Below are 25,871 nucleotides of genomic sequence, written 5' to 3'. Positions count from 1 at the left end.
GAATAGTATCAGACCTAGGACTGGCCCTGTGGGACTCCACTAGATGCTTCTAGTTTTATAGTGAACTATTGATAATTACTCTGAGTATGGACTTTCAACCAGTTGTGCACCCATCTTAGTTATTTGGTCTAAACCACATTTCCCTCCCCCATCCATTAGGCCAGTAATCTGCTAAATAGTTAATTAGGTTGGTTTGGCATGATTTTTTCTAGGCAGATCTTATAACTGTATTATCCTCTAGGTCAGAGGCTCTCAAACTTTTTTACTGGTTACCCCTTTCACATAGCTAATCTTTGAATGCAAACCCCCCCCCCCCCATAAATTAAAAACACTTTTTTATATATTTAACACCATAATAAATGCTGGCGGCAAAGCGGGGTTTGGGGTGGAGGTTGGCAGCTGGTGACCCCCCCCCCATGTAATAACCTCACAACCCTTGGAGGGGTCCCGATCCCCAGTTTGAGAACTCCTGCTTTAGGTGCTTACAAATTGATTGAAAGCTACTAAAAAAAAAAATCAAGGTATTGAAGTTCCACAGACTGCTCAATAATTCCCAGAGTCCTCTTTGTTCCCCCTTTTAAAGATAGGTAGTTATGATGTTTGCCCTTTTCAAGTTCTCTGGGATCTCACCCAGCTTCCATGAGTTCTCGAAGATGATTGCTTCAGCTAGTTCCTTAAGTACTCTAGGATAAATTTCATCCAGTCCTGCCAACTTGAATACATCTAATTTATCTAAATATTTTAAACTTGCTCTTTCCCTATTTTGGCTTGTTCCTTTCTGTGACGCTTCCTGGGGGGTACCCAGCACCTACCCTTAGCATGAGGAAGCCTTGTTTCTGCCTGCTGGGTGTCAGTTCCCCAACTCCCATCAGCCACAGGCAACACAAGCACTTCCATCTAGGCCTACAGAGACCCCACTGCCCCTTTACAAGTTAGCAATAGGCAGCCTCCAAATGTGTCTCTTGAGTATCCAGCCCCTGATCCACTGGACAGTCATAATATTTACAGATTTGCAGCTCCCCGGGGAATAGTACAACCCAACTTACCAGTTACATCTTTGATCACTGCTCTGTTTTACACACACAGGACTTAGATAATTCTGTAGTGAAAACAAGTAAAGTTTACTTAACAAAATATAGAGATTCGAATGATAACTATATACTTTTGTGTCTTAGAGTAATGCTCATCCCAAAGTCCTAGCATTTTACAGCCAGGTCCTTCCATTCATGAGACAAACATGATGTCAGCTTGCCTGCTAGGTGAAATATTCTGGGGGTATGTACCCCAAGATATATTAGAACAATCCATTGTCCTTATTCATAAATAGGATGCCCCCGCCCCAGTTGTTTTTTCCTGTAGTTTTCATATCTTATTGAAATCGCAAACTCCTGATTAGCCTTTGGCTCAGAATGCAAATAGACATGCATTGTGATGTGGACGATAGCCACTACACCAGGTAAGGAAATAAATGCCTGTTACCCCTGCCTGAAACAAACATTCCTTAGATAGGTCTCACTTGCTTATCTGCCTTACAAACATAATTTTCAGTTTAGAGATGTAACGACTTAAATGTTATCCATACATATGTTTCACAAGTGATTATGATGACCAGTTGTTAAATGGCTCTTGGTAGAAACCTCATATGCCACCCTTTCGTGAATTATTATTCATATATCTGATCCGGGGGGAGAGGGGGTCCTATAAAACTGTGTGCATCCCCTGTGCCTTCTCCCAATTGGCATCAAGAGGTTCCTGGGTCATACTTCCCCATTGTTAATTGTGTTGAGTATCTGTTCACCGTTAACCTTGTTAGTGAAGACTGAAGCAAAATAGGCACTAAACATTTCAGCCTTCTTGATGTCATCGGTTAGCTCTCTTTCCCCAGTAAGTGGAGGACCTACGCTTTCTCTCATCTTTCTCTTGTTCCTAATGTATTCAAAGAAGATTTTCCTGCTTTTTATGTGCCTTTCTAGGTATAACTCTTTGTGCCGGAGGCTTCCTGATTTTGTGCCTATATGTTTGCACTATTCTTTTGTACTCCCCCTTAGCAATTAATCCATGTTTCCACTTTTTGTAGGATTCTTCTTTGATTTTTTTCAGGTTATTAAAGAGGGCCAATGAAGCCTTATTGACCTCTTACTATTCTTCCTCTCTTTCAGGGTGGATTTGATTTAAATCACTAGTCAGGAAGACTCAATTTAATCCTGGATTTCTACATAAAAGTGCATTCTTGTTGGTGTTATAACCTTAATCCATATTCTTTACAACTCAGAGCTAGATATAGGTTTCATTTTTAGAAGGTACACACTATACATTTTTTTTAAGTGATTTATTTTGAAAACTTTTCAGATTAGTTTTACAGCTATATCAGAAAATGAATGATTGTTTGGTTATTTCATTTGCCAAAGGTAATTGAAGCAGCTATTTATGAAGTCATTTGGAGGTGAACTATCTCCAATTCAACAGATTAATCATTAACATTTGGAGGACTTTCTTGCTGTGCTATATTAGGAGAAGAACATCACCAGACAGACATTTAAATTGTTTTATTTAACTAAAACAACAACATTATGTATTCTGGATTTTTTTCTTCAACAGCAAACATAATATTTTAACAAAACGAGCATATCAATTTTTGAATTTAGTTAAACATTCAAGTTTTTTTAAAATCAGATTTGTTTTTGTTAAAATTTGTTTTTAACTAAAATAGCTAAATGAAATATTAAAAAAAAAAATTAAATAGACTGTCAACCAGGTCAACGTGAGAAACTTAAAATGTTGGCTTCTGCAGCTAACTCAGTCATTTTCACCTTCATTTTCCTGTTTGTTCATAATCTGGAAAAGGAAAAACAAGCTTTCCTGCTTTTTCAGGTCCCAAATGATTTCTCAATTTGGAATGAATTAGTCCAAAGGAAGAAAATATTCTTTCTACACCGGTAGAAGAAGCTACTGCTGTTAAAAGTGAGATCATCACTTCATTAGTCTCTAAATCCAAGTGCTTAAGTGACTTCCACCAGTTCACTGGTGTGACTTTCTTTAAAACATCATCAGAAAACATATATTTCTTGAATGGTTCATCCTTAGCTCTGAAGTTTTATTATAGTTGGCATTATGGAGGGATGATTGCTGGATGTCCATGTCATAGCCAACTCCTCTTCTTCAGCAGTTAAGGTTTGACCCTGGTATCGAGTATTGAGAATATTTACAAGAAAATGAGTTGGAGATAGTGCTTGTCCCATTCGTTTTTTTTAATGCTTGTATTTTAACTCTGTCATTGCATATTTCTTTTTAAGATCTCACTCAGGGCATGGCTACACTTGCAGATGTAGAGCACTTTGAGTTAAACCAGTTTTCGTAGAGTGCAGTAGGGAAAGTTCTGTAGTCTGTCCATATTGACAGCTGCCAGTGCATTGGCGTGGCCACATTAGCAGCTCTTGCAACGGCCATAGAGAGTAATGCATGCAGGTGGCTGCAACATGCTTTTCAAATGGGGGGCTGGGGTGGAGAGTGACAGGGAGTGTGTTGTCTGTATGTTGGGAGAGAGAGAATGGGTTGGGGAGGGCTGAGAGCATGTCAGCATGCTGTCTTGTAAGTTCAGACAGCAGCAGATCCCCCACCCCCCACCCCCTCCCCGCGCCTCTCTCACACAGAGCATTCCACAGTAATGGTTGCTTTGTCTCGGAGCAGATAAGCATGCCAGCTGTCAAACGGAGCTTTCAAAGGGCATATTCAAAACAATGACAAGAGTGGCCACTTGCCTTAAGGGGATTATGGGACGTTTCCAGAGGCTGATCAGAGCGCAGTAATGCAACACCTCGTTCACACTGACGCTGGGGCGCTCCAGCGGGGACACATCAAACGTTATTCTACTCGCTGAGATGGAGTACCAGGAGCGCACTACGTGCCTTGCCAGTGTGGACAGGTAGTGAGCTAGTGCGCCCGGGGCTCCTTTAATGTGCTGTAACTCGCAAGTGTAGCCAAGCCTTCAGTTACTTCCAAATTTCAACAGCATCAGCAATAAAACAGCTATTTCCCTGCATTTTGTTCAAGGCTACAGAAATAGGCTTCAGGGTACTCAGCATGTGTTCAACATTTCTCTTAAGCCCAATGTTGAGAACTTTGACTGTGACAGTGCCATCTATTTTTTTTCACGATTTTGTTCACAAACTGTCATCTGATTAGGTCAGTTCTTGATATAGTGGTCAAAACAGTCCACTACTGAGTTCCATCACCCGCCTTGTGGGAAAGTTAGCTTGGTTCCTCCCACTTTTTTCAGAGCAGCGGGTGCAAAGTGGTTGTTACGGAAGTATTTTGCAATTTTAACAACATTAGCCTTTATTTCTGGAACACTGAAGTCTTTGGCTAGGAGATGCATCAAATGAGCACTGCAACCGTATGTTATTAGCTTGGGACTCTCTTCACTCCCTCCTAAATAATTTCTTCTAATCTTGGATACATTTGTAGCATTGTCCATGACCAAGCTGCATACTAGACATTTGAATTTTTGTTCACAGTTTGTGATAGTTTTTACTGCTACTTCTTGTAAATATTCTGCTGTGTGTGCATTTCCTGATGTATCAGTTGTTTCTGTAAGGAAGACGTTCCACACAAACACATGCAACAGGATCATTGTGGACATTGCTCCACCCATCAAGATTCAGGTTAACAATTTCACCCTCTAGACCTTTTGCACACTGCTCAATTTCTCTTTCATACACTTTATCCAGCAATTTACCTGCGACATCTGCTCTGTTGGGTGGAGTGTATCCTGGTCTTAATGACTGAACCATGTTAATGAAGTGTGTGTTCTCAATCATGCAGAAAGGAGAGTTTGTTGAATAAACAAACTGGGCAATTTTTTTCATCGATGACCTCTTTTTGTAATCTGCTGGTTCTTATCACAGACTTATCTAAGGTTGTTTCTAGATGATGAAGATTTTTCTTTTTGCTACAAGTGATATACTGTGGCTATGTGACATACATGATGTGACTGAAACACTATCATTGGCAGATAACTATGAAACTATAGAAAATGATCTTGAAGGTGGATAGTCTTCAGAATCTTGTATGTTGAGGATGGATTCTTATCTCAACTGTATCTAAAATGATAGTACCATAGAGTAACAACTATATTTTTTGCTCAAACATGAGAATTCAAGAATAGTCCAGAAGGAAGACAGGCAGTTCTTAAGAAAAGTATGAAATAAAAAAGTTTACCAACCTGAAGATCCCGCATGTTCAGACATGTTCCTTTCATCATCTCAACGCAGCTTCCTCCTAAGAAGGAACATGCCTCATGATGTTGTTTCATTCGGGCAACCAGGTCTTGCATTTCTTTGTTGCACTGTTTGCATTTTGCACACGTGCCTGTCTTACCCACAAGTAGAGGAACTTCATTAAAATATTCCCAAACTGGGTCTCTCTTACAGCCTGCTGCCATTATAGGTTTTCCCTTCTAGTGAGAGAATGGTATGGTAGATCTCAAATCAAGGCTACACTCAGAAAGACCTCAAGACTTCTGGAATATGCTGCTCAAACAGTTTCACTTTTGTTTCTACTTCCTGTCCCTCCCATCTCACATTTATCTCCATACTTCTGGACAAGAAGATCTATTCCACCCCCAACAATCTTCTATTCGTTGAACTTTTTGAAACTTTGCGCTTTTAGAGGGATTGACTCTGTACACAAATTTACAGAGGTACAATAGGGTTGAGGTCTGTTATTTCTCACCTCTATATTATTTTATTTATTTATTTAAAAGCATTTTTGCTGTTAACAAGCATGCTATCTCTGGAGACACAAATCCACAATTTGAGAACTGAAAAACTAAGCACCTCTGATGGTATCTTCTAGACTGTGCACTGAGTCCCATTGGGTAGATAGAAAGATTAACCTAAATAATCTATATAGAAGCCCCTGGAACCTCATAAGATTGGGTCCCTAATTCACAAACTATTGGAACTCATTTACAAAACTTTTCTTAAACATTACATGACTATTGTCTCATACTATAGAAATAGAATTTATAATCCCCATTCCAAGATAAGATATCTTTAAGTTATAATGTATCTACTATCTTTAGATCGGATTCTTTTGAGGAAAAAATCTATTTAAATTTAAAAAATCAGATTTTATTTTTATTTTTTTATCCACCCTGCTCAGTAATGGTATGTCTGCATTTGAAGTGGGAGATCTGATTACTAGCTCGCGTAGATGTACGCAAGCTAGCATGCTAAAAATATCAGTATAACCGCAATAGCAGAGGCAGCTGATCAGAATAGCCGCCCAAGTACGTATCCAGGAGGTCTGGATGGGTTTGTACTCAGGTGGCTATCACAAGCCATTGCCTGTGCTATCCTTGATGTACTGATCTTTAGCATGCTAGCTCAAGCAGAATCACACCACCCAGTCTGTAAAATGGTTGTACATTTTATGTGCATTGTACAATATGTAAATTGTACATGTATTCTTTCTAGGTAGTTGTCTAAGTGTGTGAGTGTAGAGTAGGGGTGGCCAACCTGAGCTTGAGAAGGAGGCAGAATTTACCAATGTACGTTGCCAAAGAGACACAGTAATCTGTCAGCAGCCTCCCCATCAGCTCCCTCCACCCACTTCCAGCGCCTCCCATCCACCGGCAGCCCTGCCAATCAGTGCCTCCCCCTCCCTCCCCGCACCTCCTGATCAGCTGTTTCGTGGTGTGCAGGAGGCTCGGGGTTGGGGGGAGGAGTGAGGGCACGGCAGGCTCAGGAGAGGGCGTGGGAAGGGGTGAAGTGGGGGCTGGCCTGTGGCAGAGCCAGGGGTTGAGCAGTGAGCACCCCTCGGCACATTGGAAAGTTGGTGCCTGTAGCTCCAGCCCCGGAGTCGGTGCCTATACAAGGAGCTGCATATTAACTTCTGAAGAGCTGCATGTGGCTCCGGAGCCACAGGTTGGCCACCCCTGGTATAGATACACCAGGATCTAGAAACTCCTGAATATTATGGTGCCAAGGGCCAGTGTGTGTGTGCGCATATTGCGGCATTGCTCAAATAGGGCAGAGGAAAGGTGATATTAAAAAAAAAAAAAAGTAAAACAGCACAATCAAAACCATTCTGTTCTTTACTTTTTATGCTGCTTACTCAACTTATGCAATAAACCAGACCAGCCAATTTCTGCCTCTTAGGCACTGGCAAAAGGCTGCAGATGTTGGGGGTGGAACCACTACATTAGTACTTCATAGAGCTGAAGTGACCATCTGACCTCCTTTAACATAAGCCATAGCATAACTTGGGTTTTCACACCTCTGAGCGATGTAGTTATAGTGATATAAGTGTGTAGAGTAGACCTGGCCTGAGTACATTTCCCAGACCTGAAGAAGAGCTCTTTATAAGCTTGAAAGCTTGTCTCAGTAACGGGAGTTGGTCCAATAAAATATTGTCTCAAATACACCTTTACCTCGATATAACGCTGTCCTCGGGAGCCAAAAAATCTTACCGAGTTATAGGTGAAACCGCGTTATATTGAACTTGCTTTGATCCACCGTTGCGTTATATCAAGGTAGCGGTGTACATGAATACTCGAGTATTTTCATACATTTTACCACACTATACAATGGCTGATCATAATGACCTAATTCTGTGTGCCTAATTCTGTATGCCTTTTTGAATGTAAGCATCTGAACAAACTTTCTCATATAGTAATAACAATTAGTTGAATAAACATTGCTGGATGTAATCTATTAAATGGTTTCCAATGAGACGTAATCAATGTGTTCTGTTTTTTAGGTTACCTCACTAAAGAAGAATGTGGGTCAGTTCAGCGGGTTTCCATTTGAAAAAGGAAGTGATCAATATAAAAAAAAGGAAGAAATGTTAAAAAAGTAATGACTTCTATAACTACTTAATATAGCTAAATCATGCTGGTTACTCTTATTTTCTAAGGTTTGCTCCAAGTAATCTACATTTTAGGATGAGGGATTGTTTTCTAGAGCTCTGCTTTTTGTCCTTGAGCTCAGCTTAAACAATTTGATTTCTTAATAGGTTCTAAATATTGTTTCAAATCACATTTAAACATTTCTAAAGAAGTAGTTTCATTAGACATGCGCTCTTTAACTTCTGATGCAGGTTTAATCTTAATGGTGTAGGATTGTACTGGAAAGCAATTGTTGTTATGTATTGTAATTTTTTCCTAGAGATTAGAAAAAACATATTTAATGAAGTTTCAACACCAGAGTGGCTTGAACTTCATGTAGAAGGCTTTAAATAATTTCCTCTTGTATTTTATGTAATCTCTGGACGTTAGCAAATGTCTACCAAGAGGCAGAACTGCCATCTTAGTTTTCTGTACCTCTGATCTTTCTTTTGCTATACCACTTGTAAATGTTGGGTTTGGACAATGCAGCCCCCACATTTCTAGGTGTAGTTGGCCCCAGTGCTCTCCACTCCACCTAATTATTTCACGAGGAATGGCAAGACTGCTGTGGGTAGCATGTTGGTCTGACCAGTGAGAGACTCGGGTTTAATTCCCAGGGTTAAGCAAAATGCTTTGAGGGCACCACATGCAACTCGTGACAAGGGGTACACCTATATTGTGCACTGGTCCTTATAGTTCCCTTATAGTTGAGCAAGGAACTCCTTTGGCTCCAAAGGGATCCCCATTCATCCTTCTGCGTCTGATTGAGGAAGCCCTTTTCAGGGCTAAAAAACATTTCTGATTATTTGCATATTTAATTGTAGCCTTATTCCTTTCAAATGTATGCCAAGACCTGGAAATATGTGAAATAAGAACAGTAACTGCATGTTTCTGCTGGAAATGTAACTGTAAAATGATTTTTTTAGCACTTAAATTTGTAATTAACTCCTCTGTTAAGAATGGGAGAAGTTCACACCTACTTTGTGCTGCTATTTCAGTCTGGCTTCAAATTCAAGACAATTTACTGATTTACATTTTGAAGTTAGTTCTGGTAAGTGGAAAGAGCAAGCAGACTTTTTAAATTGAAAATTTTGCCCTTTACTTTCTTTGGTCTGCTGAAAATCAGTGGAAGGACTCCCATAACTTTGTAGAGTTTTTTGTTCTCTCTCTATTTCTAGTTCCCTAGGACATGCAGTTTTCCAGGAGTTTAATTTTAAAAGTTAGTGCTTATCAAATATTCATAGACCTACATAACAAATCATGGCAACCTATCTAAAGATGAAAATCTTAATCTTTAACAGGTTGATTTGAAGAACATTTGCATTACCCTTGATATGCAAAATATTACAGGGTATATTTAAACACTTTTGCATATTCACACTCGTGACTAATATGAAAAGCAGCTGATGTACGTTTGATCTGCTGTGCTAATCCTCTTCAACAAAATTTCCATGTTAATTCTTAAAATCCTCTTTCTCTGAAAAAGCAGTTGCACATGTGTTATTTTAGGTCCTAGTACATCTGATTATCTGCTTGCTTTACTGACAAGTTTTTACCCCCTTCAGCACTGAGGAGTCTATACATACAAATGTGTGGGGAAATTCTACTGTAGTATGTATTACATTCTGACTGCAGGACCAAACTCTGCCTTCTGTAAACCTTTGCAACCTCACTATTTTCAACAGGGTTGGACAAGCATAACCGAGTACAATATTTGGTCTGCAGAATTTCTTATGGTGAAGAAGGGTAAAGCAAAGCAGAAAGAATGAGCTTGAGCTTCAAACAGAACATTGGGTTTGACAGTACAGGCACCTGGCATTTTTACTTCTAAGCTGAACTTGGTCTGGAAGGTATTGACACAAATGAGCATAGAATCCCTCAGTGACCTCTTCAACACTCTTCATAATACAGCTGCACTTTAATACTTAATGACTTGCACCCTACCAAACATCATTTCTTTATCCATAGATACGTCTTCCAATACAGTATAAACACTTATATGGAGTTATGTAATTCATAAGTAATGTGGAAGCTTTGCATTTAAAAAAACAGTGTTTACACTTATTCAGAATAATTTCATAGCAGACCATTTAAACCCATGTTGATGAAATATTTGGCAATATGTTGTTGAGGTTTTTGATCATATCACAAAAGGCTCTAACATAATGCATACCAACAGTAACATTGCTCATTGCCATAGAAGCCTTCATCAGTTTTCTAACTTTTGTGAGGCTAAAAAAATCAACACTAATGCAACAAGAAGTGTATTTAAGCCGTATCTACTCATGTTTTCCTTATCAGTACAGCATATCAACTAGAGAACTTAAGTCAACCCTTTCCTAAATATACTTATCTTTAGCTCTGTATTGATAGCTTAGAACAGGTGTAGTCACTGGGTGGACCAGGGGCCAAATCCAAACCACCAGAGGCTTTTGAATGGACCAAAAAAATCTTCTTTACTTGTTGTAGTTTTTTGTATTGTTTTCTCTGGAGTCTGGACCTTGACTATACCTTCACCAAAAAATTTGGACCCTGACAAAAAAAAAGCTGTTAGGGCTGCTATCAATACTTCTAAACCAGGGATAATCTAAATTCTTGGAATGCTGTCAGCACTAGTAGTTAGGTGCATATGTGTATCTACTTACCATCTTGTCTGGTGGGTGAAGGATTTGGAATGAATGTTGCAAAGGTAGAAACAGACACTTTCTGTTGTCTCTCCCAATATGATCTAGCCATGATCTGTTCTTGGCTGTCATTCAAAACTCAGTAAGTATAGTGGGAAATAATACTGTTTTTCCCGTTACCTTAAGGACTTTGGGAGCCAAATTAAAGGGACCCTGTTAGATTTGAGCCGAGAATTTCTTTGAACCTATCTTCCTTGGTTATTACTCTTCTCTTCGCTCATCTTGTACAATGAAGCTAGAACAATGAGTTTCACTTTCTGGTTATTTTGCATAAATCTAGTTGCAATTTCTGGATAGAAAATTTCATTGACCACTATGTTTAAAAAAGGAAAAACATTTAGTTTCTGATCCTGCAAACGCTAAATTGTAACGACACCCAGTTCTATTTTCTCTTTATCCAAAACTGCTGATTAAGTAGACAACGTGTTCCAGTGTCTACTGTATATTTGGGGCATAGATAACTACTAGATGGCTGAATGGAAAGGCAGGAGCAATCAGAAGAAATAGTAGAGGCATTTTTGATGGGGCTTGCCTGCAAGTGGGTGTTTTTTGTTTTTTTTGTTTTGTTTTGTTTTTAAGAAGTCATGTTCATCAGACTTGTCCTGGAGTGGATAACTTCAAATCTGGAAAAAAAAAGTTCTTTACATTGTAACTAGGGAGACTTTTCTGAGGGAACTGCTGCTTATATGTAGGTATATTTATATCCCACAGTATATAGCTCTGAGTTGGGTTTAGGGAAATTGTTGAGAAGGGAGACTTACTTTCATTGATTCTTGATGCTGACCTATGTATGTAACAGATAGGTATAGATGCAAATAGGAGTACTTAAGTTGCCTACACCTGCATGTGTTTGTAGGATCAACGTCTAACCAAAAGTGTCTCAAACTCACAATACTTAAATGTTGACTTTTTTTTAATAACCTGTTTAAGATAATTAAATTTTGTTTCTGTTCAGATTCAGGAATGCCATGTTGAAAAGTATCTGTGAGGTTCTTGATTTGGAAAGATCGGGAGTTAATAATGAACTGGTTACCAGAATCTTAAACTTCTTAATGCATCCAAAACCTTCTGGCAAGGTGAGGCACAATTTTATTATGCTTATTCGTTATTATGATTCCAACTTGGGGTGGGATGTGGGCAGAAAAAAACAATGGGGACATACAAGGTTGCCTTATGCCGTATGCTCCTCCTCCTAAATGTGCTTCTGCTACTATAGCTAAAGAAGTGGGTGGCTCCTCGAAAGTGAATGTCTTTCTAAATCTGCTCCCACAGTGACTCAGTGTAGCTGACCAGAGCAGATCACATGTATAGGGCCGCAGGCTTAGGCAGAAGCCACAAGCTTCTGTTCTCTTTTCCCATCATGCTTGGCTAGGCTGCAAAAGCATATCCAGCTCATGGAGTTACCATTGGACATCCCTACCCAAGCAGCATATAGCCTTTTTGCTTTGAGGAACAGAAAGGTAGCTGTGAAATGTGAGCCAAAAAAAAAATAGAAATGAGGTGGGGGAAGGGAGCAAGATGAGAATGGACAGAAAAAGGGTGGCAACTGTATCAGGGGATGATGTGAGAACTCGTTGAAGGTGGAAACACCCTTCAGCCCATTCATCACAAAGCAGGAGGGGCAGGGGGGGATCACCAGATCACGGCTTTATTGGAACTGGAGTGTGTAACAATGCACTAAAACCAGCTGCAAAAATACTTTAATTAGCCTCCTGTTATTCCACTTTACTTTTTTTTTTTTAACCTAAGCAATACGGAAATAGTCAAAGGCTGTCATTGCTTATCAAAATTCCTTTTATTATAATTGCTACAAATGTGAAGTCTTATACAGAAGTGAATAAGGAATCTCTCTCTCTGCTGCTTTTTTTTTGTTTGTTTGTTTGAGAAGCAACCCAGACGGTTCCATTTCTGTCAACAGTTAACTTATTGAAGTGATGTTCTATCCTGGAAAGTTATCTTCACTGTGGAGTTAATGTTTGTTTGTCAATAGTTTTCCACTCTTCTTCATAAACTGAGCAAATTAAACCTATCTTCTAATAGCTTCCAGACCTACAAGTCAGTCTAGGTTCTTTCCTTCTTGTGCATCATCTCCAGTAATAATAATAATTAAAAACATCTGCTTTGAATTACTTTTGTGCAGTCACACTGAAGGCTTTTAAAAGAAACATGGAATGCCCCAATGCCATTTTCAAAGTTGCTTTTCCAGGGTAGAACCACACTAGGAGGGATTACAAATTAAATAAGGAGAGAATACTTGAGTGCCCCATACAGAGATTTGTTGTTTAAAGCAGAAAATATGGAGCTCTTCCTAATAAACTTTAAATGACCATGTTCGTAGTCTTCAAAGACAAATGTCTTTTGACCCATTGAAGAGATTAATCTAAAATGAAGCAGACATCACTAAAATTTACTGTGTACTTTCAGTCTCATAATGCTTAACTTTAGAGGTCTGCATATTAACGGGGATCAAAATTCTTCCCCTCCCCTGTTGACATATTTCTACACACATAATCACCTGTTAAATGAGCTGGTTTGTGTCATTGTGTTGGCAGGCATTGTGAAGTTTGGTGTTAGTCTTAACAGTGAGAACAAAAATTCAACAATAATTGAAGTTGGGCTTTTGTAGAATTATGGCTGAGGAATTAAATTAACTTTGCCTCAGTTTGCAAGGGGAGGAATATGTATAGGTAAAATATGTATCTGGAGTTTTGTCCAACTTGAGGAACTTCCATTATATAGCCAACACATACTGCTGTTTGCATGTGATTCTACAATGGACATCAGTGGTTCTCAACCTTTCCAGACTACTGTACCCCTTTCAGGAGGCTGATATGTCTTGCATATCCCCAAGTTTCACCTTACTTAAAAGCTACTGGTTTACACAATTAGATATAAAAATACAAAAGTGTCACAGCACACTATTACTGAAAAATTGCTTACTTTCTTATTTTTACTATATAATTATAAAATAAATCATGACCCCCAGGTTGAGAAACAGATATAGAACGTAAAGCAGTACAAACAAGTCATTTTCTGTATGAAATTTTAGTTTGTACTGACTTCACTAGTGCTTTTCGTGTAGCCTGTTGTAAAACTAGGCAAATATCTAGGTGAGTTGATGTATCCCCTGGAAGACTTCAGCATACCCCCAGGGGTACACGTATCCCTGGTTGAGAAACACTAACGTAGATTATTGGATGGACATATTTGGAGAAACGTGTAGGTGGTAAAATAACTTACAGCAACACCCATCAAAGTAGCTTCACCAAACGTAAGCTCTAACACCGTTCATGTTAGGCAGCAACAGTAACCCATTCTTACGGAATACAAATGTTTACCTAAACAGGGGTGGGCAAAGTTTTTGGCCTGAGGGACACATCTGGATAGAGAAATTGCATGCAGGGCCATGAATGTAGGGCTGGGGCACGGGATTGGGGTGCTGGAGGGGGTGCAGTGTGCAGGAAGGGGCTCAGGACAAGGGATTGGGGCACAGGAGAGGTGCGGGGTGTACAAGGGGGCTCAGAGCAGGGGGTTGGGGTGCAGGGAGGGATACAGGGTGCGGCAGGGGCTCAGGGCAGGGGGTTGGGGTGCAGGAGGGGTTCAGCAGGGGGCTCAGGGTTGGGATGTGGGAGTTTGGGGTGCAGTCTCCAGCCTGGCGCTGCTTACCTTGAGCAGCTCTGGGGTGGCAGTGGGGCTAAGGCAGGCTCCCTGCCTGCCTGTCCTGGCCTCGCGCTGCTCCCGGAAGCGGCCAGGACCATGTCCCTGTGGCCCCGGGGTGGGTGGGGGGACTCCACGTGCTGCCCTCACCTGCGGGTACCTCCCCTGAAGCTCCCATTGGCTGCGGTTCCCTGTTCCCAGCTCCCAGCCAATGGGAGCTGTGGGGGGTGATGCCTGCAGGCGAGGGCAGCATGCGGAGCCCTGTGGCCCCCTCCCCCGGGGCCACAGGGATGTGGTGCTGGCCGCAGCGCATGGCCAGGGCAGGCAGGGAGCCTGCCTTAGCCCCGTGGCCCCACCGGGGTGGCAATCCCGTGGGCCGGATCCAAAGCCCTGATGGGCCGGATCCAGTCTGCGGGCTGTAGTTTGCCCACCCCAACCTAAACCTATCAGGCAAAGCTCTGTCTAAAAATGAGGATTACACAATGCTCTGAAAGCTATTAAATGCTGACCAGACTGCCAGAGGGAGAATTGTACAATTAGGGGACCATCTACTGAAAATGTTCATCTCTGGTTCTCAAGAATCCTTATATGAGCACTTAGAGACAGGTCAGGTGAGGTGGTAATTTTGCATTGGACCATCTCCTGTTAGTGCGAGAGACAAGGTTTTGAGCTTACACAGAGCTCTTCTTCAAGTCTGGAAAATGTTGTCAGTGTTACAGTTAAATGCTGTCAGCAGAACGCTTACAGGGTTCTCTGTTATTTTTGTGACTCAAAGGGAGAGGCAGTCTTTAATGCCAATTCACAAGAAAATACAGTACAGTATATACCTTTCTTATCTCCAGAATGAGCCAGTATGCTTGGTAATGTCTCTATTGGCAAGAAAAAGATTGGCAGAAAAAAATTAGACCATAGCCATCTAGACATTTTGGTAGGGGTGGAGACTCTGAAAGAATCCAGGGTGTCCTTGTCAAAAATGTTGTATTTCTAAATAATGGAGCAATACTTAAGATTAAGAGTCTCAGATTTTTAAATCTGAACATTTAACTTGAGTCCATTTAACTCAGAACTTGAGTCCATTTTTGAGATAATGGGTTGAAGTGATTGGAGGGCAAGGTGTTCATCCACAATGAATGACAGTCTTTTTTGGGGGGGACAGGGAGGAAATAGACACAACAAACTATAAACTCAGTGTCCACCTGATTCCCCCAAACCACAGGCACCGACAACTATGTGGCTACAATTTTAATGTAATTGTGTTTCATTATGCTCTAAATTGTGGTTTTGTCATGAACTTAAATAAAACCAATCCCTTGAATTTTTTTAAGTAGTGTAAACTATTCACTTTAAAATGATGGTACCTGGTAACGGGCATCTGGGGTTGCCAAAAGCACATCCTTTTATGGGTCAGTGGTGGCTCTAGCTTTGCTTATTCTTGATTCATATGACTTGACAGAAATGGAAATTTAAAAAATTTGAATTAAATTTTATTACTTTTTTAACCCATACTTTTATCTTAAACAGCCATTGCCAAAGTCCAAAAAAACTCCCAGCAAAGGCGGCAAAAAAGAACGCAGTAGCTCAGGAACTGCACGAAAAGTAAAACGCACCAAATGTCCTGAGATTTTGTCGGATGAATCTAGTAGTGAGGAGGAGGATGAAAAGAAAGAGAAGGCTGAATCTTCTGAAGAAGATAAAGAGAGCGAAGAGGAGGTAAATATAACAAAACTTCCTTTTCAAGAAAAAATGAACGTTTGTCTTAGTTTGTAACTAACTGGTTACATTACTGGAAGGGGGTTTCAATATCGTGTTAGTGTTTTGGTGATGGGTTTGTTTTTTTAAGGTGGAAAGTAAGCTATAGTTAATTGAAAGGATTGCTTCCCATATGGACAACTTGAGACAAAAGTTCATAAGGTACTATATGTCAGGAAAAGCTGACTTCTTCCACTGTCAGAAATATGGTGTGATCCAAGAACTAAAACTTTGAGGATGAAGAAACAGAAATCTGAGGACCTGGTTCTGATCTCAGATGCTTATGTGGGTCTTGTAAAATCGGTTGCTGCATGTGATGACTCTCTAACAAGCAGTGCGGCCCAGGGTAGAAACTTAAGCGTTGCCTTTCTTGTTTCTCCTGGTGACGTTTCTAGTGGAAACACCATTGCTTTTTGACTGGGGATTACTGTTAGTGAGCTACAGTTGAAGTAAGCATTGTAGAATTCAGTAAGTAAAGTCACTCCTACCTATCTAGCATTGGTCTTGGGACATCAGTTCCCAGATTCTTGTGTAGTTCTGTAGTGGTCCCTCAAATATTTTAGTACAAAACTAAGCAACCTTAAATGGTTTTCTTCAAAATTTCAAAAGGTGATAGTCCCACTACACTCAATTTTCTACTCTTTTGTTTATTCTTTTCAGAACCTTAGTTTTCCATAAACATAATTGTTTTCTTCAAACACTAGCATTTTTCCTCATACATTCACAGCTTGAGCTTCCCCTCATCCCTTTCTTCCACCTATTCTCAGAAAAGGTACAAAATGTGGAGTGGCAATACAAGCATCTTCACATTGACTCAACCCTACAGTATACCAGTGAAGAGACTTCAGGCTTTGTATCCTTTGACATCTTGATTTTAGATGAGATCATTTATTACTGGCAGTTATGGCTATGGGTTTTGTGGTGTGGACACCAATTCACTAATTACAGGACTGAGACCAGCATTTCATATAAGCCACTGAACTACAGGGGATGATAGAACTTCAGTCACTACTGACCCAAATTTATGATTTACAAGCATGGTAGGCCATATATTTGAATTGTCTGAGCTATGGAAGGTAGTTAATCATGAAAACTTTTTGTTAGAAGGCAAATTCATATAACTTCAAAATGAAAATGTCATAAAATGGCAAATGATATTCCACCACCATTCTCCATAAAACAAGATTGGAACCACACATTCTTAATTCTTAACTTGCCATTTTTTTTGGTGGTACTCCCAGCTGGTGAGTTGAGAGGGCTAGAGTATTAAAAGCTAATTTTACATTTTGTTCATCTGTTCACCAGTACAGTCTTTCTGCTGTGAGGAGAGGAATCTGGCTCTCTGTGGCAGGAGTCTTTAGAAATCCTTTTTCCGAGATCTCAGCTGCCTATAAAAGATAGGTAAGCCCCACTCACCTCAGTTTTTTGCCTTTCTTCAAGAGGTAGGAGTTAAACCCTCTGTTCCTTCTGAGCTGTCAGGCAAAACCTGAAAACTTTTAGATGGCTGACACTTCTAAGGAGTGTTTACAGACCCACCTCCGAGGGATTATAATGTTAGAGAACTTCAAAGGAAACTTGATTATCTCATGGAAAAACTACTTTGCTCTTAAAACATTCTACCTCTTATGCCCTGCATGGGCAACTCTCCTGATTGAGGGTCTTAAAGGAGAAGTTTCATCAAACCAAGGGCTTGTGTATATTTAAAATGCTGACAGGGGAGTTCTCCTGTCAGCACAGGTAATCAACCTCCCCAACAGGCTGTCTACACTGGGGGTTAGATCGGTGTAACTGGATTTTTCACACCTCTGAGCAATGTTATACCGACATACTTTCATAATGTAGACTAGATCCAAGTTACCCCAAATTCCATGAGATTCAAACCAGAGTTGTCCAAACAGTGAGAAGTCAGACACTTAGTTTGATCTTCAAGTTGATTGTAAATTTTCACAAACAATCTATAGATGAATGAGGCTATAATGTATGAAGTTACTGAAAATAAATTGAAATGATGAACCTGCTTGGAATAGAAGCTTATTGACAACTGAAACTGGATGTCTCTCTAGCTCAGTTATGGCAAAAGGTAGGAAAAAACTGCCTATATATTTAAAACAACAAAAAATGTGGGTTGTTTTTTGTTTTTGTTTTTGCTGTGTGCTTAACAGCACAATAAAAACTAGCTAGATGGCCCTCATTTAGTTAGCTCAACAGAGAGCAGAATAGCCTAACTGTTGGAGTCATGGGTGAGGAGTGGTTGGGACAGATGGAGACACCTGCATGCTTCTCTTGATTGAGATTCCAAAAAGACAGCTTCTTAGAATTATCAGGATTCAAAGACAATTTCTAGAAAACAATCGAGATTCTGAGGAAAGAACGCTTCCAATATGTTATAAGGCAGACTGAGTTCCATTTAAACTTCTAACCTTGCTCTGTAGCCAAACACTTAAAACACCGAAGCATTCTAGTTTGAAAAGTAACCACTTAAGGATATGATCTGTGTGTATTTCCTGCTGACTACAGTGACAAAGTTCTCAGTGCTTCTGTTGCCTCTGCAAAGCCAACAGCTCTGAAGCAGTGAGCTGGATTCTAGTCTGACTGGGGACCAACACAATTAACTAAGTTTTATGGGTTGCACAGGTGTAAATGAAAGTAGTTACTGGTAATGTGAGTCAAAATTCAGTTTGGTTTTTTTTCATGTCAGATTGTTTTGCACTATTTACTAGTTACAATTTACAGGACTTCAGCACATGCTTAACCTTTTTGACTTTGAGAAATTCCCAAGTTCTTATTTCTGCAGTATCATTTGATGCTAAACAGTGTTGTGGGGTTCCATGCTTGTCTCAGTAACTTCCAGAGGAAGTTTCTAGGGCTGGCCATAAAACAGACTCTGATCCTGTAAACTTAAATACATGTTTAACTTGTGTAAAGAAAGCAAACACATCTAGTTTGTGTATCGTGTATCTTCTATTCACTCAGTTGATTTTGACTTCAGCAACCATGTTGTAGTTTGTCTATTTTTAAAGCATCATAACTGAGCCAGTTGTGTGCATTCACTAATGTAGTTCACTTCTACTAGTAAAAATTCACCCATGTATAATAGAGGCCATGCAGCCATACTTCTGCCTGATTGAAGGGAGAAGGGATGCTAAGTTGCAGTATTGTGGGCAAGGATCGAAACTAAAACTAAATTGTTTATCGAATACCATGGTTTGCTTGTTTAGTTTTAATCAGACTCTCAAGGAGTCTGTTGTAGGGCAGATGGTGCCTAGGGTGTTCTAGAATTCAAATGACATAGCATTCAGTTATTGGTGCTCCTCTAAAAGGAATTGACTAAAGTTTTGGGATGATAAAACTGACAAAGTAAAAGGAAGGTAAGTATAACCTTGTGGAAGGGATAGGAGTTGGCATTCTGTTAGTCGTGGGTTGCTTTCTAAGTGCAACACCTCTGCTTATTTTTGGCAGACTGGAGCAATTATGCATACTTCTTGCTTTGTCTGAAAGGATAGTCACTACTTATAGGAAAAATAGAATCTGCTTTGGAATATTCATTGATGGGACACTATTGTACTAAGTGTAATTCTACTCTAAAATTATTAAAAATGGCACTTTTAATTCCAGTGTCTATCATGTATTGTGAACTGATCCCATATGTCACACTTTAACTGCCAGACTTACAAATGTAATCAGGATTCTTTCCTTCTGGTGATTTGTCACCAATAAAATATTTTGTATATCAAATTAGATCCTCCATTACACCCATACCATCTTGTTTCAGACTAATGGGGTTGTCCAGGTATGGGGGGTTGAAATTTTGCTGGCAAAAGCTTTATTACTGGTGATGCTGTGTGAGCAGGAAAAACGTAGCTTTCATGATTTTCTAAGGTGGAATGACTCCTGGGTATGTTTGTAGGATTGGCTGTTAGAAAATGCATCTTGCTTCACAGATAAATTCAGGTTACAATAACCATTGAACCCTCTGCCATTGTAGTCCCTTTTCAGAGTAGAATTGCACTTTAACCAGGCCTATGCCCTCTAGTAGCATCAGACATAATTATGAATGGAGATACTTAGTACAATCACCCATAAGGCTAGAAAAAGTTCTAGCTGTTTGTTAAAATAGTCAAGAATTTGATTGTCTTGTTTTGAGCTCCAGAGTTTATGCAAAATTAAAATCTAATCTTGAAGAGTCCAGATTAACTTCAAGGTACCTATGCATTTTCCTCACTACCATCAACTATGGTACATAGCTATAAGTTGCCAGTATTTCACATCTGAATGTAATAATTCAGTTTGCAATTACATGTGTCTCGCACCCATGTAGCATATTGGTGGGGAGTGAGAGCTGTTGTGCTAGAAGTCAGGATTCAATCCATTCTTTTCCCTCCTACAGCAACCTAAGAAAGCATCTAAAAAAGAAAAACCTAAGCAAAAGATGACTTCGAAAAACAAGAAAGCTGTGAAAAGTGCTAATGTCAAGAAAGCAGATAGCAGCACTACAAAGAAGAATCAGAACAGTTCGAAAAAAGGTAAAGGTTTTAGTCTTGTTTTCACTGTATTGCTTAATTTAGAAGAGGAGTCTTAAGGTTAACTGTCCAGCAAAACATTGCATACTTTTTACTGCTTCTCTGATGTAGAAATCACAAGTTTGTTTTGCTAATATCAGGATGAGACCCCCCTCTCTACTGGGGGGCCTTGGCAAGGTCTTTAACAGGACCTGTAGAGTTATTTAACAGAATCTTGTCATCTGGTCTGCAGCCATTCTTCAGCCTGATTGATGGGAGAAGCTGAATTGCAGTATTCTGGGTTAGGGTAGAAATTAATACTAGATGGTATTTTATAAACAAAGTGTTTAAAACTAAATCAGCAAAACATGATCTGGCAGACTGTCAAGGAATAATGTGGAACAGGGTGGAGGCATATGGTGTTCTGTGGGAGATGACTGTCCCGTGTTTTTTTTCTGGAGGAAGGAAGCAGCAGGGAGATGTCAAACATTTGAATTCTAATAAAGTAAATCTTCCAGATTTAGAAAGTGAATCTGAGGATAGTTCAGATGACGAACCTTTAATTAAAAAGTTGAAGAAACCACCTACAGATGAAGATCTTAAGGAAACTGTCAAGAAGTTATTGGCCAATGCAAATTTGGAGGAAGTAACAATGAAACAGATTTGCAAAGAGGTATGTATAATAATTCTACAGCTTTATTTAAAGCAGCGGTTCTCAAACCTTTGTACTAGTGACCCCTTTCACACAGCAAGCCTCTGTGTGTGACCCCTTATAAATTAAAAACACTTCTTTATATTTAACACTCTTTTAAATGCTGGAGGTGAAGCATGGTGTGGGGTGGAGGCTGACAGCTCGCGACCCCTCTATGTAATAACCTCACAACCCCCTGAGGGGTCCTGTACCCAATGGTTTAAAGCATGTAAGCCTATTTATAAACTAACTTTGATATTCCTCATTTTGTTTTGTAAATTATAAATGTATTGTGTGTAAATAGAAATATTTCGTATACTAATTACACTCAAAGAAATGTGTGAATGTCTAAAGCTGTACTACTTAAGACTTTGATCTTGAACTAGGCTGCATTGAATCTTGTCAGCACTTGACTGGAAAGCCTCAAGGAAAAACTGAGGGTGCCTCTTTCCCCTCAGTCTCCCCTACCCCGCCCCTGGCCCTTTTGTGAATTTAGTCCTTGTTGCTTTTTGTCAAAATACCTAAAATAAAACAAAAAAATTGAGTCAAAGTATTTTTTGACTTGCCCAAAATTTTGTTTTCAGCTGACCTGAAACGAAACTTTTTTCAATTTTTCAGAATTGCCAGCAAGTCGAAAAATCCATTATTTGCCAGTTTAGTGATTATTTTTTCCCACAATTTGACTACTGATAGTGCTGTTATTAAAAACAGATACTGTTTTAACACTATGTCCTTGATTTAAAGGACCCAAAACTGTATTTACTGTGGACCTGGTCTTTGTTCTTTTAGTATCTTTCATACTTATGGGGAATGCAGCTGACAGCTTAAAGCAGTGGTTCTCAATGTGTGGTCCGTGAAAGACTTAGACTGAAAACTGACTGAACAGATTTCAGCGCGCAGTGTGTGTGTGTGTGTGTGTGTGTGTGTGTGTGTGTGTGTAAAATATATATAATATGACAATAGGGGTCTGCATCTCTGTTCAAAGTTTCTTGGGGGTCTACAAATGAGAAAAGGTTGAGAACTACTGGTCTAGAGGATACAACACACCCACTGGAAAACAGTCTGAGTTGCTTGACCCAGAGTATTCTGTCACCCACACACTGTGCTTTATTAATATGAAAACTGTAACCCCTGTTGTGATTAAAAACTGCTACACAAAAACTTTCAAAAACTGAGTTTAGGCAAAATGTGGGAAATAAAAGGCTTGACACTTCAAATGACCTTGTACAGCTTACATTTAGATTTATACAATTCTGCACTAAAATAATGAAGTTAATATGTTCAAAAAGTAACAGACTTCTCACTCACACTAGCTCTTTTGTATTGTTTGCTTTAGGTATATGAAAGTTATCCCAGTTATGACTTGTCTGAAAGGAAAGATTTCATCAAAAAGACAGTTAAAGAGGTAAAAACTTATCTGAAAAAAGTCAATGGTATTTTTTTAAACATCTCTCAGAGGTTGGGACACTATATAGTATGAGTTTCAAAAAGCTTGGTTTTTAGTATGGGAAGTGACCAATAACATTTTTCAGGCCAACCTTGATTCAAGAGCTGGATCTTTGCCCTATGTGCTCTTCATCTAAAAGCTGGTACAGTCTGGTTTTTTTTTCATAACAGTCAAACCTGAACTTCACTCACATGTGGATTCAATAATTTCTTTATCTTTAGGAAATATGAGTTACTACTGAGGAAGAACTAAAATAGTAAAGCTACCCTGGCCTCTATTAATCTAACTAGCATAATTAATAATACACAGCTCCGAAAGGGCCAAATTGTGGCCTAGGCTACACAGCAATTTAGGGATGCAAAGCACTGGCTACTTGCATCACAGGTAATAGCACAGGAGAGAACACAAGCCTCACGTCCCCTCTCCATGCAGCTGTGTGGGGAGAGTTATGATGCTGTCTTGAAGAGTATACTGCATCTGATATAGACCCCATACTCCCGCCCCACAGCAGTAGTGGAAACAGGAAGGAAACTGACTCCGTGAATTGCAATTTTGCTTTCTTTAGCTGCTAAAGCAATATATGCCACCCTTAATGCAGAGCTCACAATCTAGTCCATAGCTAGTAATGCTTAAGAATAATTTCAAGTGCATTCATTTTGTTTCTCCCTAAAATAAAAATGGGATGAAGTAAGGGAATCGGTACTTCTGTTAGTAAGAATGCAGAAAAATTGTAAGTGAAATAAGAGATTCAAACCCTCTAATCCAAATGACAGATGAATCAAAATAATGCATACACCTCTAATGTCGTGTATGCCAGCTAAAACACAGTGGAATATCCTATCACAAGATGGCACTGAAGAATTTTATTTGTGGTGGCACTCCCATGTAAATGGGATGGTTGAGAGAAGAGCATAATCATTTCTTAACTAGCATTTTTGTGCATGTTCTTGAACAGCCTTTATCTTAATATTAGACTGGTGTGGAATTGATTAAGGCTAAAGGAGAAACTGTCTCATTTCAGTTGATTTCATGATCCAATTTGACTGGAGGAAATGAAAACTGCTGACTTATCGTCCCATGGATTTGAAGATGATAGACACCAGCAAAAAGAATATTTGTGATATATTATGTTTAGTCAGCGCTGATTCTGCGGACAGAGTATCAGTGTAAATTGCTTTGTGTACCTTTTTAATAATTGCATTTGATGCAGGTTTTAGTTAACTTGCTTACATTTTTTTGTGCATGGCAATAAATGTTCCCTTTTTATAGTTTTGTACATTTTGAATTGCTTTGTAGTAGTAGATTCATTAAGACATCATAGCTTTTAATGTGCTTTAATACCTTGCATAATTTTTTTTTAAGAATCAGGTAGGATAAAGGTTGTCTAAGTGTTTGCACATACATGCAGAGATTGTCTGGAATATTGCAGTATTGGGTTATACAAATATTGAATACATATCATTCTGAAAATCACTCATGCTAGTGTTTATATTCTGATTTACATGCTATAAATTCAGAATACTCAATCTACATTACTGTCTTGCATGTGTATGCACTGAGAACCATCAAAGCATGGTAACTAATTGGCAGATATTATTTTTGTACTTTTAAAGACTCTGTATATAAAGTTATTGGAGATTTCTGTTGTGCAAATCAGTTTTTTAAATCTCTAGTTATCTTAGGACTTATGACATGTCAGTGTTCAGCAGTGATGCTGGGATGAAAAGTGGGAAGCTCCATAAAAGTTTATACAAAAAGAGTTGAAGTTTTACTGTTTGTCTAATCTTGCCTTGTAAGGAAGATTCACCTGTAATTTTATACTTAAGCTTTTCAGTGTTTAACTTTATATAAAAGGCTACAGATGTATTTGTTCCAATGGCTTGACCTAATACATTAATAAAGTTCAAAGTGAAGGCGATAGGGGGGAAAAAAAGCAAGTAACTGACTTGATAATACTAATTTGGACTCTCTGGCCAAAGCTTTCAGAAGTAGGTGCCTAAAGTGATGAACACCTGCAGGCTTAACAACTGAAAATCATGCCCCAAATTTAGGAGCCCAAGAAGGATAGTACTTAATCATTTACTTAAGTGCTATTCCAAATTGGAATGCTTTTCTAAATCTGAGCTTAAATATGGTCTATGGTACTCCTGTGGTGGTTTTTTTTTTTTTTTTTTTTTTAAGTCCTTGTGGCACTTTGGAGACTAACACATTTATTTGGGCGTAAGCTTTTGTGGGCTAAAACCAACTTCATCAGATGCATGGAGTGGAACATACAGTAGGGAGGTAGAAATACACAGAATATGAAAAGATGGGAGTTGCCTTACCAAGTGGGGGGTCAGTGCTAATGAACCAATTCAAGTTGGAAGTAGGCCATTCTTAAGGAGTGGAGAGAGTTATCTTTTCATATGCTGTGTATTTATACCTCCCTACTGTATGTTCCACTCCATGCATCTGATGAAGTGGGTTTTAGCCCACAAAGGCTTATGCCCAGATAAATTTGTTAGTCTCTAAAGTGCCACAAGGATTCCTTGTTGTTTTTGCTGATACAGGCTACCACTCTAGAATCACATCTCAAACTTTGGCCAACTGCTTTTGGTTCAAAGTAGAAATTTTCATGTAAATTGTTTTTGTGCACCATATACTTTTGTGCTATTATAGAGGCCAAACAACTTATTGCTATCAATGCTATGAAAAACAAATCCTGTAATGACTCCAGTATTCAAGAGCAAAACATTTTTAAAATTTAGTATTCTATATTTGCAAAATTAGGAGTCAGAATTTAAATTCTGAATGTTCAGCCAGTCATGATGTTAATTAACTTTTGCCTTTTTGACATCTTTGCATGTAATTTTTTTTAAAAAAAAAAAAAGGCTGAATGTTTCAGTTTTGTACTCAATAAATGTCTTTCAGAAAAACTTAGATCAATTTTGATATTCGCTTACCTGTACAGTAAAATTTTACAGCCTCAAATGTATACCTAGTCATCTAGAGGAAGCTATTCAAAACTCTGGAAAAGGTTTCTCTGCTTTAGCGATGCCATAATGTCCTGCTATCAAAATATGACTACAATAAATGACCCTCGTGCAATTGCTTTGAACAATCTTACGAGCTTTAACAAAGGCATTCAGACAATTTCAAAATCCTGGTAAAGCAGTAAGTTACTAGTCACTGAATCTTGTTTTGTCCTTGGGTAGTACTACAATAGGTTATTTTTAAATTGTACTTCTAAACCTTATGTAACTAACACTCATGGCCA

General features: G+C 39.1%; 1 protein-coding gene across 1 annotated transcript in view; it reads left to right on the top strand.

Annotated features, from left to right (window-relative positions):
* The window catches only part of DEK (DEK proto-oncogene), a 33,404-nt gene extending 9,030 nt beyond the window's left edge, over positions 1 to 24,374 (top strand). The window contains exons 5-11 of the mRNA XM_034762392.1: positions 7,762 to 7,856; positions 11,528 to 11,648; positions 15,751 to 15,939; positions 20,366 to 20,501; positions 20,996 to 21,150; positions 22,505 to 22,573; positions 23,637 to 24,374. Of these exons, the coding sequence (XP_034618283.1) occupies positions 7,762 to 7,856; positions 11,528 to 11,648; positions 15,751 to 15,939; positions 20,366 to 20,501; positions 20,996 to 21,150; positions 22,505 to 22,573; positions 23,637 to 23,648 (777 nt within the window). The 3' untranslated portion in view covers positions 23,649 to 24,374. The remainder of the gene's footprint in view (positions 1 to 7,761; positions 7,857 to 11,527; positions 11,649 to 15,750; positions 15,940 to 20,365; positions 20,502 to 20,995; positions 21,151 to 22,504; positions 22,574 to 23,636) is intronic.
* The last annotated feature ends 1,497 nt before the right edge of the window (positions 24,375 to 25,871 follow it).

This window comes from Trachemys scripta, chromosome 2, assembly GCF_013100865.1.
Source record: "Trachemys scripta elegans isolate TJP31775 chromosome 2, CAS_Tse_1.0, whole genome shotgun sequence".
NCBI lineage: Eukaryota > Metazoa > Chordata > Testudines > Emydidae > Trachemys > Trachemys scripta.
The sequence above is the reverse complement of the archived record's forward strand: the minus strand, read 5'-3'. Positions and strand labels throughout refer to the sequence as shown.